General features: G+C 46.0%; 1 protein-coding gene across 8 annotated transcripts in view; it reads right to left on the bottom strand.

The window, feature by feature from the left end:
- SLC8A3 (solute carrier family 8 member A3) overlaps window positions 1-18572 on the bottom strand; it is a 115423-nt gene that overhangs the window by 76999 nt on the left and 19852 nt on the right. For all 8 annotated transcript variants that reach the window (XM_058856787.1, XM_058856832.1, XM_058856823.1 and 5 more), the window contains one exon: window positions 16462-18273. In XM_058856787.1, the coding sequence (XP_058712770.1) occupies window positions 16462-18227 (1766 nt within the window). In that variant the 5' untranslated portion in view covers window positions 18228-18273. The remainder of the gene's footprint in view (window positions 1-16461; window positions 18274-18572) is intronic.

The following is an 18572-nucleotide window of genomic DNA, read 5'->3' as shown; positions in this document are numbered from 1 at the left end:
GCAGTAGCAAGTGTTCGTAATCAAATAAGAGTGGCAGGCTGATAAGATCCTGTTATCAGTGCACCAGCAAAATGGGATTCTAGATCTAATCTCTTATGTCACATTTTCAACCCAAATCACTGAGATTTAACCCTCTCAATAACAAGCATGTAGCCACAGCTGCTTGAGAGAAAAATTCCCAATCTCCATCCAGGTCAAGAAAGCCAATGGAAGTGCCAAATTCCTGCTCTGACTGAAATCCAGGGAGAGCAGGAACAATTGCAGAAAAGGCTCCTAATAGTAGGAATTACTGCATCTTCTCGTGGCTTCCTATTGTGTTCCAAGTCACCACAAGGAACAAAAATGCTATGCAGCCAAAAGAGTATGAACTGCCCTTTTATTACATTTTTCACAAAGAAACACTTCTAAAAAAAGGTTCTCAAAGAATATTTCACAGACTGCTCTTCTGAGCCTGTGAAATTTCCATACCCTTTCAGCTAGGAAAATAAAGTCCTTCCACTCCATAAGGGACTTAAATATTTCAGTTCCTACTTGCACTCCAGTCCTGGCAGACCTTGGTTAAAATCTCACGTAAATAGCCCAATTTCATGGCTATTTACTGACATGTCCTCATGGCACACAGCCATCTAGGGACACCTGGACTGCCTGAGAAAGGAAGCTTTAAATAAGCTGTCATGACTGCATGGTTTGTGCTCTTCCAGCCAATCAAGTCCAAATGACATGGAAGTAACTTGCCAGCAAAACAGCAAATACCAGCAAAGAGATGGTTAACTCCCTCCACCCGCTCTAACTGCAGGAGTCTTTATTTGAGATGCTTGAGCTCAGGCCCTCAGAGGACTACTCTATTTAAAATTGAACGTCAACAGGGGGAAAAAAAAAATTCAACCAGACATCAGGGTTCAAAGACAGCCAGGCTGGCTGTTGTGTACTTCACATGAAACACATATTATCTGAGATACCAAGAAGATGGTGCTTCTTCCCTCCTTGTCTTTAGCCTTTTTTTTTTTTTTTTTACTATTATTTCTGCTTCTCCTGGTTTTTATTCCTTTCTGCCAGTGTCCAGAAGAGAAACTTGCTCTGGGGTGACCACTACTGATCTCCAGCCAGTTTCACACAGGGCGTAGACAAGGGGAACTTATTTCTGCCCCACAATTTCAATGAGTGATAGACACTTGAAGTTTAGACCTGAAGGTCAAAGCAGCAGATCACCAGGAGAGGATGATGCTGCATGTCCTCAGCTAATTCCAACAGCCAATAATGGCTGTGTACACCTGGGCAGATGGAAAATGAATAACACATGTTGAGTACATAACACATGTATCATGCAAAGGGACATTATCTAACACTCCCCGGAGGTCCAGCAAGAAGGACACTTCCCAGACAGGGATATAAGTTCTACTGCAGAGCTGTGCTCACCCCAGCTCTGCTACATGCCCAGTAATCAGCACCTCAGCTGGTCAGCATCTAAGAGCACTCACCCACTTGAAATGGGAGAAAAATCACAAAATGGCCATTGGGTGGGAAATTCAAGCTCAGCAGATTTGCTTGAATATTCCCCAGAGTAGGGGAGAAGGTGGCAGCCCAGGGAGACCCTCTCTTGATATCCCAGTGATGGCCAGAGCTGCTTCCATCTTTTACAGGGAATAAACCTCTGCCACTGCCTGCAAAATCCCAAGTCAGTGGCAGTGACAACTCTGGCTAATATTTCAGACATGCTGTGCTGCTGACTGATGTCCACGGGGACCACCAGGGTCTCAAGGAGCTCACCCTAGGCACATTTGCCATTGAGACAGGAACACCAGCAAGGCACATAACTGTGTGTGAGCCTAACTTCTGGGAGGCAGTTACAGAAGGACTCTTAGAAATCTGTAGTTGAACCCCAGCATTGCATAGGTGTCTGGCATAGGTGTCTGTGTTGCTGATACTAATCCCTCTTATATAGTTCACTGATTGCTGGTTAATTATATATTGCTGATAAATCAATGCACTGCTTCAATCTTGCTTTGCTTTAAACTTCATAAACCAAGCAGTTTCTCCCTGCAGCACAGCTCCTTCCCTGCAGAGCTATTCCCAGCCAGCCAGCCCCCAGCCTGCACCAGGGCAATGGCTGACCCCATCCCAGGTACAAGATGTGCATTTCTCTCCCAGCTTCCCAAGGCCCCTTGGGCCCTTTCTGCTGTACACCAAGGTCTCTCTGGCCAGCAACCCACACTCCAGCACGGATCCAACTTCCCCTTGGACCACAGTGCATATGGGCTCACCAGGAGAGGGCTGCATGTTACTCTGTTATCCCTGGCATGGATTAGGATGCTGAACTGTTCAGGTCTTATGCTGGCTTCTCAAGGCTGTGATTAGGAACTGGCTACCCTCACAGCACAGACCACTACCTTTTCTGTCTGATAGACCAGACAGCCTGTTAATCCATCTTGTATCATCTATCAAGGCTGTCTCTTCCCAGTCTGGCTATAAGGATGCTATAGGAGAACAGATCAAAAAACAAAAGCCAAAATAAATGTCACCCACTGCTCCCCCCATGGCCACCATCTCAGGCATCTCACCACAGAAAGCCATCAGGTTAGTCAGGCACGATCTGCTGTAGTAAACTCATGCTGACTGTTCCCAGCCACCTTCTGCAGCTAGAAAGAGCACAATCTCACACACATCCACTCCCAGCTGGTTGTCTTTCACTGTAAAAAAGCTTTTCCGTGTAGGTTCTCAGTTTAGTCACGGCTAAAAGCAATTTAAAGTTTCTGAAGTACCCAAACAGTCTCTGGTGAAAGGACTGAGTGAATAAGGGCTTATAGCACAAAATAGGCACGTAGCCACATCACACACCCTGACATCAGTTAACAAACAGGCTGGGAGACCCTGCCACCTTTATGGATGGGACTTCAGTCTCCACAGGTCTCAGAGGTGCTCACCAGAGTCTGGCAACAAGTTCTTATTGGCTCAGTAGAGGCAGCATGAGTGGAGGAAACAGTGGCATCAGCCTCTGTGCACAAAAACCGTGATGTGCGTCTGAGAGGAGGGAATGGCGTGCCCAGTTGCTGCAAAAAGGCAGAAACAGATCAACAGTTCCACAGTTGCTAAGGGGTTAGCAAGAGGTTGATGCTTTAAATGGCAGGGCTCTGGTGAGACACTACATCCCTGCAGGAGCCTCGCAGCAAGAGCTGACATTCAGATCCAAGCGGGCTCCTTGGAGAGGGCTGTGGGAGCAGGGTCAGCAGTGCCACAGCATGCCACAAAGCCCACCAACCTATCACTGTTCCCAAAGAGGATCCAATCTGGGATCCAAAATGTGCCCCATCTGGGCATAGCAACAGAAGCATCTCAGAGCCGACCCTGGGCAGGCCACCCCAGGGAGGCTTTGTCCTCAGCGCCTGGTGCCCATATAGGAATGAATCCTGTGATTTTTGCAGCAGATCTGCGTTCCTGATGAAGAAACTGTCTGGTTTCTAGTCCCTGCATCCCAGCCGTGTCAACCACTGTGCTCTCCAGAGCCTGTGTTTTCAAGTGAGCACCACACAAACTCTCCAGTCCCCCATGCAGCACTGAAGGATGCTCAGCTCCCAGGCACTCACACCTGGCTCACTGCCTGCTCCCCAAGAGCAGCACACCCCTCCTCGTGGAACAGGCACGCTGCTGCTGACTGTGCCAGCCCCCAAACCTGCCCAGCACAGGCATCCCCTAGTCCTGATAACCCCCTGCCCTATGGTACCTCACAGGACCACCGGCTGCCAAACACTGCCTGCCTGTGGGCACTCGCTTTTTCTCAGCAGATAGAATGATTCTGCTGCTCAATTTGTTGAGTGATTTTGGATTCCCATACAAAAGGAGAAAAACACAAAATATCTTTAATTGCTATGAGAAACTGCCCAGGATAACCAAATAATATTACCTCGATATTCCTCAGGGTCTCTCAGTGCTCTGCCTACAGGAGGTCAGATAACCTCGACTGTGCTACTGTCCCACCTCCTTGTGAAAAAGCATGCAACTGCTCCCAGGGCCAAGTGAAGCAAAAGCCAGCTGGTAAGAGGAGTTTCCCCAGGAACAGAACACCAAGGTGTTACACAACAAATGCACACGAGCAGTGAGCGTTACTCCAGAGCTGTGGTGAAAACACAAGTCAAATGCAGCCAGTGAGAGCCTGCCCCAAGTGTTTGTCTAAGTCTCCTGTTCTGGACAAGGATACAACGATTCAGATTTTTCCTTCATGCCCGCTCTCTTGCTTTGCTGCAATGTTTGGAGCTGGGGATCATCATTACAGATACCTACATGCCAAGAAGAAAGAAGATAAATATGGGGAAGAATGTTGGTTTTCTCTTCACTCCAAGCCATGCTCAACAGCAGCGCTGCCTGAAAAAAGAACAGATGCCTTCCCAGTTTTCTGATGCATTCACTGGCAGTAGGTAGTAGAAGCACATAGGCTCCAAAGTGCTAGATTGTTTTCTGGGGTGAGGAAGCAGAGACAGCAGAAAGAGCAGAGATTAGCTCCTCCTTCCTTTGTCTTGCTTCAGCAAGACTGATATTTCCTTTCCTACCAGTTAGTGGAGAAGAAAATGGGACATGAATTCATCTCCAAGACATTCTCACTGACTGAGGAGCCCTGGTTGAAGTCTTGCAGAAGGAAATCCAGCACCACGTTGGAGGAGAAGACCAAGGCCCCATAGCTCTTAGCAAGGAACTTTCATCCATTTTTCACTCCAGCCATGATGCTCTCTATCTGCCTTTCTCCAGATTACTAAGCAATTCACAGCAGAGCTCCTCTGTGGATGGCCAGTGATTCCCCATGGAACTGTCTCCAAGGAGAAAATCACACAGAGATCACAGAATCAATTAGGTTGGAAAAGACCTCTGAGATCATCTAGTCCAACCTGTGACAAACATCACCTTGTCACCCAGACCAGAGCACTGAGCCCTGCTGGCCTTTCCTTAAACACCTCCAGGGACGGTGACTACACCAGCACCTCCCTGCCCTTTCCACTATCCAGTTACCATTTCTGTGAAGAATTCCTTCCTAAAAATGATGCTGCACCCTAGTGCCTTCTAAACAAAACTCAGCTGCACCTTTGGTGATTCACCCCCAAATTGTTAGTCAAGGACACACACTGGGACTCAGATCCACTGTCTTCAAGCTCAGCACAATGTTCTCCTGCTTCATAATGGGAGGAAACCTCACTCATCCACTGTCTCCATCACCTCTCAAATCTCCTTGTCTCATAGTCCAGAGGTGTCAGCCCACTCAGAGCTCTGGGATCTGAGGGAAAAAAGACACTTGGAGGCTGAAAGACAGCAGCTCAACAGTACCTACAGCAACTACAATCCCATGACAGGTAGATGAGTTTATTCACATGGGTGGATGAACTTTCTGTGAGAGCCATCTGAGGCTGCTGAACTACAGCAGGATTGGGGGCAGCCTTGGCAGAGCATCGTCAGTCCTCTCTGGAGTAGGGGTATTCTTCAATCACCAGGCAGACAATGCTGTTTCCCAGCTGACTTCTGCTGTGGTTCAGGAAATTCCTCCATAGGATTTCTTTAGGTACTCGAAAGTCACTCTGCTCTCTCTCTACAGTTTTCTGCAGATTCATTGAAGCTGGTGCCTCTTGTGAGAGTTAACTGGAATTCCATCATCCCATGGAAGGCCTCTACACGAAGGCCAGTGTTCCTCACTTCTAGTCTAAAACCCTTTCAGATGCTGCAATGCTGTGGTTCACACCAGGGGGCCTGCATTACAACTGATAGTACAATTGCTCCTCTTCCCAGAATATCCCAACTTGTATTAAAGTCTTACAAACTATCAGCAGAAAGGTAGGACACTGCCTCTGATGGACCTCAATTCCTGCAGCACATTCTCTATCGCTGGCTATTACTACACAATAAGGGGAAAAAGACAAGTTTAAAAGCATAAAGAAAAGTTCCCAATATTTAAAATTCCCAAGAAGCTTTAGAGAAGATGGCAAAGGTAGAGGTGAGCAGCCCTGGCTGAAGTGTCCTGAAGGTTGGGAAGAGAAATGCGGGTGCAGTGATGCTCACATGCTGCTAACAGGTTTATTCTGCTGGCAGGGATTCCCTTCAGAAGCATTTGGGTAAGTACTGTACACCACCGAGTTCAATCTGTGCTAAGCAGATTAGTTCCTTACCGGTGAAAGGTTCTGGGCAGCAGCAGACAGTTGCTCACCATGTGATATGAGGGGGCTGTCATTATGTTTCATAGATATGATATAATTATATGCTCCCTGGAGGGTACTTCTAATTGAATTATAGGGTGTCTCACAAGTATTCTGGGCAGCGGTTCGAGGAAGCTCTCACCGCCCAAAACAAGACAGAGATACCCTTTCATTCCATTAGATGTTCTCTCCAGGGAGCAGGCCATTACCTTATACAGCAATTCACTTTAAAAAATCATCTCCCCCTATCAAACTGGGAGAAAGGTACCTTTAGCAGAAGTTTGTTGATGCTGCATACTTGTTGCTCTCCTCCACAACCTCACAGCCCTGAGAAACTCCTTTGGTGCTACCAGGACAGCCCTACACAAGGGAGAAATCCCTTCCCTTCCCAGGCAACTGCTGGGCTCCATTCCCAGATTTGGGACAGGAAATATGGCACCACATGAGGTATGACACATCAGGCTATGTGTACATGGGAATCTCAGCCTTCTTCAAAAAGATCCCAAGAAGCTGTCTCCAAAGGCATTTGGCCTTGTCCCAGGCCTGGCCATTCAGCAGCTCCAGTCAATACAGCACATGCTGGGAAGGGTCCTCCTTCTGCCTGCTCATCCATCTGTCCTGCCTTCATGTGCCCCAGAGCTGTGAATGACCACCCTGGTCCATCAGAGACAGACAGAGTGAGCCCAGCACAAAGCAGCTTTTTCCCCTGGGGCTGGCCATGCTTCCATTGCTGGCACCCAAAGGCAGTGGCCTATTTCACCCTTGGATTTTGGTCTCCATTTCAGTCTGGACTCATTCAGATTTTCCCTCATGAGCCAGCTCTTTCCAGGAGAGCTGCAGCACCAGGCTTGCAAACCCAGCTGCCCTGCTGTCCCTGCACCATGGCACCTCACCTCCTCCAGCTCCTGGATGGCCAAAAGCACTGCACAGGAACATGGGAGGGGATCAGCTACTCCCCACAGAGCTCAGAGAAGAAAAAACCCACCTGCCCCTTACTGATGTTCTCCCAGCACCACAGGCAGCAGATCCTTTGCTCTTTACCCTCTTTCCTGGGCACTGTGCTCCAAGGAACCCACTCTGCACTTCCCTCCTGCTCTGCCACTGCTGTCTACAGCTTACTGTCAAGCCAGGGGAGATGTCACTTTTGTTGTGCTGGATTTTTGCTGCCCCATACCATTTAAAGGACGGGTTAATCAAGCCTCTGACATTTTTTTTAATCCAGTACCTCAAGGGAAAGCCAGCAACAGCTGCCCACCACGAAGCCAAATGACCTACTGAAGCTGCCATCAGCTCTGACTCCCACAAACCATGTCTAGCACTGCTCCACTTCTCAGGCCACAAAAAGAGCAAGAAAGACAATTATGCCAAGAATTTGCTAATCATAGAAAATTAAGACTTTCCAATAGGACAGGCATCGTCTTTGCCACTGAGATGGTGTGCTCAGCTCCTCATGTTTTCCCAGTGCTACAGCCTCTCACACCAGCAGTAGCCAGGCTCCTCCACCCCACCACAGCTTTCAGACACTGGTCTGCAGGATCCAGCTGATGAAACCCTGGGAGCACAGCAAGCAGTTATTGCTCATACATAGTCTGCTCACTGTGCTTCTGCCTTATTCAGAGTTCCACCCACCTCTGGTGGCATCAGCTAACAGGACACATCTGGGAAAAACTGCCATTTCACATGTTCCCTCTTCCCAGCTCCACCACAGAATGGGAAAACTACTGTGAGCTACAAAAGCCCATCACAACCCACCCCAAAAGTAACCATATTCCGTATCTTAGAAAACAGAGCATTTGATATCTTGCAAAGCCAATACACTGGTCTTGTCATAGCCTTCCTAAATAGCATTGTGATCTAGTTGTCTTTACTGAAGGAAATGGAGATAGTAGTATTAAACCAAAACTCTCAAGCAGCTGAGGTAAAGGAGAGACCAATCCAGGAGAGAAGACAGGTAAAGCACAGATAAGTGGAGCAAAATTTCTACATTAAATATTGATGGTTTTATCACACTTCTTTCTTTAAAGGATAAAAGTGAAGCAGCAGAGTGCTCAGGTAGGTAATTTTCTGAGGGTAGGACACATTTGGCTTGCTTATCTCATGGAAATGCAGCAGGAGATAAACCATCAATGACACACTCAGCCAGACAGCCACAGCACAGGCAGGAGCAACCACCCCTGGAAACTCTTTGGAGCGGTGAATGGGTCAGAGAGAAGAACTTTCTTTCTTCCCCAGCATGTGAAAATACTAAAGGAGATTTTCTACCACCTAGCAGAAGGAGCCGGAGAACAGAGCTGTGGCTTTTGCTCACATGGAGTAGAGCATGGTCTGCTTTTAACACCCAGAAGGTCTCCACATGAGGATGTGGAAGGATAGAGTCAGGACAAGCAGAGGCTGTCAGGAATGTGCTGTTCAGAGGAGGGTTTCCAGTCACTGTAGTCCAGCTCTGGGGCTGCACCATGCTGCACATGAAGCTGCTCAGGCTTTGTGGTACCTCACAAAGATGCTTAGGCTTTGTGGCACCTCAGCAGATGTCTCTGTTGGCCTCCTAAGGACAGTTCCTGCAAACTCTGGCAGGCAGAACTAGAATTTCCTATCTGATATTCTGAATTCCACCTCGCTGCCCCCCTTCCAGCACAGTCCACCCAAAGGGTGTGACCCAGGAAGCAGCCAGTGTCTGCTCAACACCAGGACTGACTTCAGCTGAAATGCTCACAGCAATACATGCTGGCACCCAGCACCCAGGCAGAGACTTGAGGGGCCTCGTCTGTCAACAGCCCATCTGCTAAGACAGCTGCAAATATGTATGAGTTCACATTCCTCCCAACTTTAATCTGCTGTTTTCACTGAAGCTAGATGGAGGATGAACTTGGTCCCTAGTGCTTCAATCAGCTAGCACAGCAAATTCTTTTATCACCTTTTTTCCTGACACGAGGTAAATAAAAGCCAAAGCACATTGCTAGCAACAGGTACATCAGCTCTTATTTGAAACAGCTGCCATCTTGCACCAGCATGAGCTGCTTCTCTTTAATCACATCAAAAACATGCTGAAGGACCTCTGGGTCGGGATACTTCAGACTCTGTTGTTCTCTTCATCTCATTTACAGAAGGATAAGCCCATACTTAACACAAACTTTACTGGCACTCTGATTTGTTAGAAGTCACAGACACTTTATAATGATGCTGTAAGTAGCATTCCCACTGCTGGCCTTCAAAAAAAAATTCCCAGCACGTATGATGGGATGATACATGGTTCAACAAGCTTGCCACCAGCATCTCTTCTTATCCCCTTTAGCTGCATCACTCAAACTTTCTCCTTCTTTACATGTGGGAAACAAATACAACCTGTGCCTCTAACTCTGTGCATAAAGGATGTGGCCTATAAGTTATTCATTTTGCAAAGGTGCTCCACTCAGCAAGGCATGAGTCAGTATGAGTTAAGCAGTAAACCTGTTTTATCTTGGATCAGTTCTCTGGTCTTTTAGTTCCTTTTTAAACCCAAAACTTGGTTGTGTCATTTGTCAGGGTGAATTTCTCTGTGTTTGCCCTAAACTAGGAATATCACTGCCCTCTCCTATACATCCCAGAATATCCCTTTGAAGGGCCTGCTACTTGAAGAATCCACTAGCTTCCCAAGAGCTGCTGAAGAGCTGATCTCTGCCACGTGCCTCATTTTTGAGCTGGGGTCCCTATTTAACACTGTCACTTAATGCCTCCTTTGATGGGCAAGAAGTCAGTCCCTGAGACAGGATGTTTGTCCTTCATGGACAGAGGGCAAGTATATCCCCCTGACACCTGCCAACAGGGCTATCTGGGAAGGTAAAGGTCAGCTCAGGGCTTCTCTTCTTCCCAGTGTGGTGTCAAGGTCTCACATTTCTGCAGGCTGGTTTTACAGACACTCCAGAAACAGTCCCCTGACACCTTACACTAATCCCCTGCAGGTCACATCACCTAGACCTCACAGTGGCAGAAATTACAGCATCTGTGCATGTATGTAAAGGAATTCAGTTAAATTAGATACTGCTGAGATGCTGATAACAAAACTGACAGGAGAATTTCACAGCAAAAAGCAAATACAACAGCCTTTCACCACTGGCAAAATACTGTGAGCAAGTTTGCTTAACTGGAGGGCAGCTGCTACTGTTTCCCCTTAATGTGAATTAAAATAGGGATCAAGAACTTCTACTTAAGTGTAGAAGCAGGAAAAGAAAGCCAGAAGGTGCTTACCCACTAAAAGAGGCGAACTAGAGAAAAGTTGGGAGGATTCAATCTCAACAGGCTCTAATAGGGAGGAAGCATTTCCTCCTGAGAGAAGGAAAGCATCAGCCTCACACAAATTCTCACTGCCTGGAGCCGCACTAATAAGTCTTAATTTTTTGAAGGCTGTCTTCTCAGAGCCCAGAGCCTCAGGGTCAGTGTATGGTGTGTGAGAGCTATTGAACAAGATTTCATACTAAAGTAGCAAAATAATTTTGTTATTTCCTTGGTCATTAATTGGAATCATCACAGCTGATATAAATAAAGCAAAGTCTGCTGATACAGCAGATCTCCATGTCATGTAGCCAAAATTTAATTTAGGAAAATGAACATCCAAAACTGCAGCTCCTCTTGTCAGCTTGGGGGAATAATGAGATATTCCAGTTACTGCCTACACCTGTACCATCCCAACTCTCAATGTCTGGAGAGAGGTCAGTGAATCTACAAAAATTCAATGTGGTCCTGAGTAATGGGAATCTATAAGCTTGACATACACAGACTTCTCTGGATAGAGCACAGGTCAGCAGTTCAGGGAGATCAGCTTTTATTCGTGTCTTTGCATTTGATCTGCTGGGTAATCCAGAAGGAAGAGAAGTTGTTTTCTCTGTATTTTTTCCACATCTGCAAAATGGAAATACTGTCTCAATCTCCTTTGAAAAGTGCTATGAGATCTACTGACGAAACACCAAGCAAATGAGCTAATCGATATCAATATGCTATCAATAACAGCATTCCCCTCAAAATGACTATTCACCCCACAATCAAGACTGTGTAGGTGATCGAATTAAAAAATTGACAGTTTCCTCAAGTGCTGCAGGGCAAAAAGGAAGGCAAATTAATGATGCTAAGCCTCAGTGTGACATCCTTCAAGCAGAAAACTGCCTCTCCCTTTTCTCCACTATTACCTTCACCAGATCTGCTGGAAGAAGCCAATGGCCATCACGGCAGGTGAACGAGCAAGGGGTTAGGGCCCAGGGTCTCTGTGTCCAAGCCCTCCTGGACAGGAGGGGAAAAGGAGGGGGAAGGGATACTGACCTTCCTACCAAACAAGGGTGGCACAACACACAGGAGACAAGGTAGCAGCACCAGCATGTGCTGTCTGCCCTGGGGGAACTGGTAACCAGCAGCCTAGGGGCACAGCACCACCATGACCTCCATCCAGACAGGACCACCTCTAGCCACCACATGCACACAAAGACACACACTTCATGAGCCCCCTGCCAGAAAGTGTCTGAAGCCCCGAGCAGGAGGATGATTTTTCACTGCACAGTGCCATGGCAGCCCTTTGGAAGACCAGCATTACCAAACTAAGCACATACTGGGAGCCAACCCAAGGCTCACAGTGACTCCAAGGTGCAGACACAGCCATGCACACGGCAGCCCATGGGATTCTCTGCAGAGAAGCAGATGAGGAGAGGCAACATGCAACTTGCACAACATCCTGCCCAAATCCTGAAGGGAAGGAACAGTATCTCACTGCCTATCAAGGCAGGCTAAATATGTTTGTCTCCAGCAGTCTCTGCATAGAAGGAGTAGACAGCCCTTCTGGTATTAAGCCCTCTGCCTAACAGACACATGGATAAGGGACTTTAGGTTTCCATGTGTTACCAAAGTTTAGCCACGCTGACTTTGCAAAGAGGCTTTGCAGCTCACTGAATACCAGTTCAACGCCACAGCATCTCTCAATAGCCAGCTCCCTCCTGAGCCACAGGCAACACTGTGAAGGCTCAGGGTAAATGGGTGTAATTCCAGTAATCTGCAGGTCCTGCAAGTAACATAGCAAGCAACAAAGGCACCTACCAAAGTACATCTCTCAGCCTAAGCCTTAACTCAGTACAGCTGCTGCAAGAAACAGGGCCATAGCAGAACTTCATTGTCTAGCTGGCATATCAACTAGCTATTGGTGACTTGTGTATCTTTCCAAATGTTCTAAAACAAGACAGAGACAAATTTCCATATGAATTTGAACAGTTTTAAACAGAAGAAACAATTTAAATAGAGAAAATTTAAATTAAATTGAATGACTTGATAGGAGTTCTCTTTCTAATGTAAAAAGAAAATCCTTTAAAACTCAATTCATTTTTTGCTTCTGGCTCTTAATGATTTCTTTATTGCTTAGACATGATAAAGCAGCAGGGTCAATCATTCTTCCACATTTTCATACCTTCAAGAACCTAACATTTATTTCCATACAAAATCATTTAAAAGAAAAGTATTCAGTCATCTTGCCAAAAAAAATTTTTTTTTTTTTTATTTGACTGATCCTTTTAGTCAACAAGAGAGCTAGCATTCCACTTCAGCTGTATAGGCTATATCTGGCTCTCACAGGGGCAGGAGTTCAGAAATAACAAATGTATTGAAAAGGAGGCAGCATAATCAAATATGTGAGACTTGATCAATTGCCTTCTCAACAGACAACAGCATTCAGGATTATATAGCTTGATTCACAGCTATCCAACACTCGAACACACCATACATACACATGCACACACACACACACACACACTCTGCATAGGACCATATTTCACTAATAAAGGCATTGTTTCAAGCCCCCCTAACCTCAGCCTGCTTTCTCTTGTGCTCCCACCCAAAAGTGAGTAAGGAAACTTTGACTGTGTTAGTCTAGAAAGAATCACAGAGGCAATAAGCAAGACCTGCTGGCAGGACCCATTTCCCTCTTGTTCTGTAAAGCTCACATCAACTCAGCTTTTTTTGGTCCCATATGTTTTAGGGAAAGCCTCTCAATAACAACCCTGAGAGAGTTTATTTTGTTTTGTTATATCTAAGTGAAGACCTGTTCTGCATTTAGTTTTCAGGGAAAGTGCTTATCCTTGTCCCTCGGGATCTGGTAGGTGACAGCGCCTGTCCCATAGTTTGATCTCAGGGATGCTGTGTGATCCAGTGCCCCTCAGATTAATTTAGCCATTGCTACATCTACAAACTGCTTACAGATTGCCTGCCGCTGCACAATGCACTTTTTTAGTTCATGTGATGGAGAACAAGCTGAGAGCATGAACTGAAGCTTTGCTCTCCTTCACTTTATACAGATCAGTGCTTCTTGGTGGCTGCAGTTCTGCAGATCCTTAGCATACCCAGCATAGCCCAGCACTGTCCTGCATGTTTGCAAGATGCTGTTAAATAATTTCTCTCCTCCATGAGCCAAAAAAATCATATCCAAGTGACTCCATGAGAAGACTGAGAAGGTTAAGGCAGTGAGGTGGGCATGCTGGTGTAGGAGTTTTACACCAGCATAGAAACTAGAGCCCAAGTTCCAGTTTTCCTAGACAAAGATCTAAACAATAGGCTGAAGTGGGGAGCACATTAATTTCTCACTGCTTTCCGACTCCCTTTGTACTGCCTACTGATCATCTTAGTCTCCCTGCTTCCTCTCTGTTCTGTAATGGGCTTGGTGGACTCTTGGTTCCCCCTTCAGTGTGCAGGGGATGTCACTACCTTGTGGTAGATCCCCCTCATGGCAAGGCATCTAAGAGGCAGAGACTCAAATATTTAGCCAGACAGTGTTCTGGCTATTTTGTGACCCAGTGTCTTCAGACAGCCTTGTACCAAGCAATTCTGTGACTCATACACTGCCCTCTGGGTCAGCAGAACTGTACCAAAAACCCTATCCACCCATCTTCCCAAACTGGGCTGAGCAAACTGTTAATTGGTATAGCAGCATTATGGGTCTGAAGTCCAAATTCAGATCTAAGTCACTTTAAATTTGTTTACAGCCTAAATATTTACTCAGAATTATTTTTCTGCATTCAGATTTAGAAAGCAGAGAAGGAAATATTAAACCCACCTACTATCGCTTCCAGGTTTCTACAGCTGCTACAACCTGCACCCCAGAGAGGAGCTAGCAAAATGCAGCAACTGACCTGTGCTCACTGAATTTAAAGGCCAAAGACTGATTACTGAAAATTACCTCCACGTTTCCAGACTAAAATTCCATTCCTGTAATTCCTGGAGGTACGAATAAAGGAGTAAATAGGGAGTGAATAAAGATATGTGCTGGCTGATGTGATCTCCCTCCTTGTTAGGCTTATTAGTTTGATTAAATGCTATGTTGAGCCACTACACTAATTCTAGCTTCAAAAGAAATTAGAATCTGCTGGCCACATGATCTCCATGGCCACTGTGGCTAGTGGGCTTTGTTCCCAGCAGAAGTGAAAGTCTCATTAATGCATCAGGTGTGGCCACCATTTTAAATACCCTACAAATGTCTTGACTATGTTCTAGGCCATTGCTGGGGCAAAAACTACAGTGTTAAGCAGTCTACACATACTTGTTTTCTGGACTGCCTTTTTTTTTTAGTAGATTCTGTGCCACAAGGATGCTCCTGGTCCTGCTGAAATTGATTTGTTATAACCCAAGTGAAGCAACTATATAAATATGCTCTGACCTGTCACACTTTTCAAAGACAAAAATAAGTCTTCCATTAGCCAGCACAGAAGAAAAAGGGAATATAGCTCAGAGTACTCTCTGGTACCCCAAATCTGCTGACCTTTCACTGATGGGTCATCTTCAAGCAAGGAAAGTCTCTTTGCTTCAAGACCTGGTTGAAGCAAAATAGTACCCATCATATTTTGGTAGCCTGCTCACAGGAGACCGTAACCAAACATTTTTCTTCGCTTTCTCTACAAAAATCAGCTTGCAGCTCAGTTAAGGAGACTGACCTGCATGGCCCATCCTCCCAAAAAGGCCAGATTAGGACAGCTGATCCCTTTCTAGCTCTGAAGCCAGCCAACAGGAGCTTCTCTTCCTTTAATAGGAAGTGCACATACTTATAATCAAGCATCAAGACTGTGGATATTAGCTGGATTAAATAGTTTAGTGGGCTAAAACAGAAGGTCCTATCAAATTAGAATATCCCTACTTCATAGAATTTAATATATTAACATCCTTCTGGGCACAGTATTGGGAGGCTTGGCACAAATATTTCCTTTCTCTGATATTAGATGCAAGCCTGCACAATTCTACCGGTGATAGATCAAGTGATTAAGTTTTTAACAAAAGGAACTAGGCACTTATTACTCGGGAGTTTTAGCACCAGGCTCACACCTCTGTCCTTCTCCCTACTCAGCTAAGGGATTTTTCTCATTCCTCAATAACGTTAACAACAAGTACTTAGAGCAATTAGACATTATCACCTCTCTGGTCTTTATTACTTCCTAGCTTAGCATCAGCTACTTAGTATGCAATAAAAGGAAGTTGAATTGATAGGATGGCTGCTGCTTCCCTCCTTTATTCTGTATGAAAACACTGGGTCATGGAGCCACATGGGCAGGCTGTGATCTGCAATGCTTTAGACCATTATTGCCATTTGCCACAGTATTTTATAAGGGGAAAAACCACAGGTAGCAAATGAACAGATGTACAGGGATCATAGAGAAGGTGATGCAGGGAATATGGGTAGACCATAGAGCCATGAAGGCTGCACGGTTTTCAGGTCCAGCAGAATAGCTTTGCAGCTGTGCCTGTGCTGTGAATTAGCTGTCACACAGACCTGCCAGTTGCACAGGCAAGCCTAGGGACACAGGTATGAAATATTGCTCCTGTGAAAATAAAACTCCAGGACTACTGAGCAGCTCTTGCATGCCTGGGAATAATTGTTATGAACCTTTAATCTAGGGATCGCAACAAAGCCCTGTGTTCCCTATGTTTGGAGTTCAAAAAGAGGCTTTCCCGTATTTGCCCAGCCAAGTAAAACATCATCTTTTTTCTTCTTCTCTCTACCTTAACTCTCTCTCCATTAACCCTTAGCTTTAGTACAGGACCTCAGAGAATGATGTATTTTCTTCCTATCCCCTGGTCCCCAGTATTTCTAAGCCTCAATTTGTCATTCCCAAGAGGGAAGGGACAAGAGCTTTGAGCTCTTAAATCCTGCTGTCAGCTCTTGCCTGAAAGAGGTAAGTAGGGAAACTGATGGAAAGCTGAAGAAAGGAGCCTGTCCCTTGTCAGCATTCACCTGTAATGGACTCAAAATGTGGGGTTAAATACCATAACTAGACCCGAGAACAAAAATGAATGGGGTACTTACACAGTTTCATCATTCTTGAACTCCAGCTCCCCGTAAGTGTCTTCAAAGTCTTCTCCACCTCCTTTCGCTGTCCCTTCTACTGTCCTAAATGGCACTATGACTGTACCCCGCGCACCTGATGTCCTTAGGACTTTGACTTCCATCACACCAATGCTCTCACTGACATGTATAATGTCACACTCAAATGTGAAGATGCCAGCATGGTCATCATCCAGGATAGTCACTGTGGCCACACAAGGAGAAGCCAATATGGCCTTTGGGTATGGGGAGTTACTGAGCTCTGGAGGTTCCTCACTCTCCACCACACGGAGGTTACTGAGCCGCACAAAGAAATGTTCATCTTCCTCAAATATGTCATCATCGATAATTCCCACCGAGAACTCCTTCTGGGTCTCCCCAGATTTCAAGACAACAGTCCCCTCTGTGAACTCATAGTCAGCACCAGCATTGGCAGAGCCATCCTCTGTTTTATAGTCCACATAGATGGTCTTGGACATGTCCCCTCCTTTCCGCACCACTGTCAGGAGAACGGCACCACAGTTCTCAAGACACTGGTAGGAGCATGGGTCAAAATAAATTTTAGAGATGAATTCCTCGGGTTCCTCTGGCCGTACCTCATGCAAGCTAGTGGTTCTCTTGGCTTGCTCAGCTGCGTGCTTCTTCAGAATATTGCCAGCTCCCGTCATCATTCTGGTTGCTTGAATGCGATAAAAGGCTCTGCTCTTCTGCTGATGAGACAAGGCGTAGTAGTTGGCCATCTCTACCAGCTGGTCCAAGTCCTTTTCTGGGTGCTTTTGCTTCAGGTCCTTTAAGATCCGGATCATCTCTTTGCGAGATTCATCTACTTCCTTCCCTTCCACAGTCACTAAGTTCCCATCTAGAAAGTGCGAGTTCATCATCTTGCCATCCATCTCAATTCCCTTTGGGTGATCACCTTCTGATTCTATGATAATGCCCCTGTGCTTATCAGTACGGTACTTTTTGTGCATGTACTTATAGAAAAGCAGGCGTCTATCTGCTATCCAAGCCAGAACGACACAAAGTGGAAAGAAGAAAAGCGTGAGCAGGCCTTCCCAAACCTGAACCACACCTGGAGAGAAGACAGCAAGGATCATGTACAACCAGATGTAAGCAAAGATGCTCCATGCAGCTGTGACAAAGAAAACCCTCAGGTGTTTTATCTTCCTGGTTTCCCCATCAGGGATCACATAGACACAGATGGCAATGATGATAAACATATTGAAAGCAGCGCTGCCAACAATTGTGGATGGCCCCAGGTCTCCAGCTATGAATCCATGCCCACACACTTCTATCAGAGACAAGAGGATCTCAGGAGCAGAGGAGCCCAGAGCCATGAGGGTCAAGTTGGAAACAGTTTCATTCCAAATCCGAATGGTGGTCGTTGTGGTCTCTCCATTGGGTTTCTTAATTGTTATTTCTTTCTCCTGCGATGTAATGACCTCTATAGACGCCATGAAACGATCTGCAATGATGGAGACTCCAAGGAACATGTAGATCAGCGCTACAAAGTATACAATAACACGGGCAATTTTGTCCCCAAGGGATGGGTTTTCTGGGTACCATATTGGCAGGATAACACCCTCCTTGCAGTCAAAAGATCCTGAACACGAGCTGTTTTGTACTGTACTGGTTGAGTCTCCCGTCAGGCCAGCATCCACCTGCAAACCATGCAAAAACAGCACAAAAGTAACCAGCCCAAAATGGAGGAAGGCCGAGGTGACAGGCTGCAAGCTTAACCACGCCATACACAAGATGCAACTTCCACTGTGTAGATCCAAATAGGCCGAGAACCTGAAACAAACAAAACAGAGAGGGGGGAGGGAAGCATGAGAGAGAAGGAAGATGCAACATTTACCCAAACGCACTTCAGTATCTCACCACTGAAGAGTACTGGTACAGATGTATGGGTTGTCTCTCTGCCACTTTGAAGGTATTTAGCAGGGACTATAACAAACTGCAGCATTTACATGCCCTGCAGATGAAGTTCAAATGCTAGAAAAGTAATTCAGAGGAAAGGGGTGTGTGTGTGTGTGTGTGTGTGTATATAATAGCTCATTTCTGATATACAGCATGTGCAACAGAAGAACTGA

The sequence above is a fragment of the Poecile atricapillus genome, chromosome 1 (assembly GCF_030490865.1).
Source record: "Poecile atricapillus isolate bPoeAtr1 chromosome 1, bPoeAtr1.hap1, whole genome shotgun sequence".
Classification (NCBI taxonomy): domain Eukaryota; kingdom Metazoa; phylum Chordata; class Aves; order Passeriformes; family Paridae; genus Poecile; species Poecile atricapillus.
Note: the sequence above shows the minus strand (reverse complement) of the source record. Positions and strands in the feature narration are given on the sequence as shown.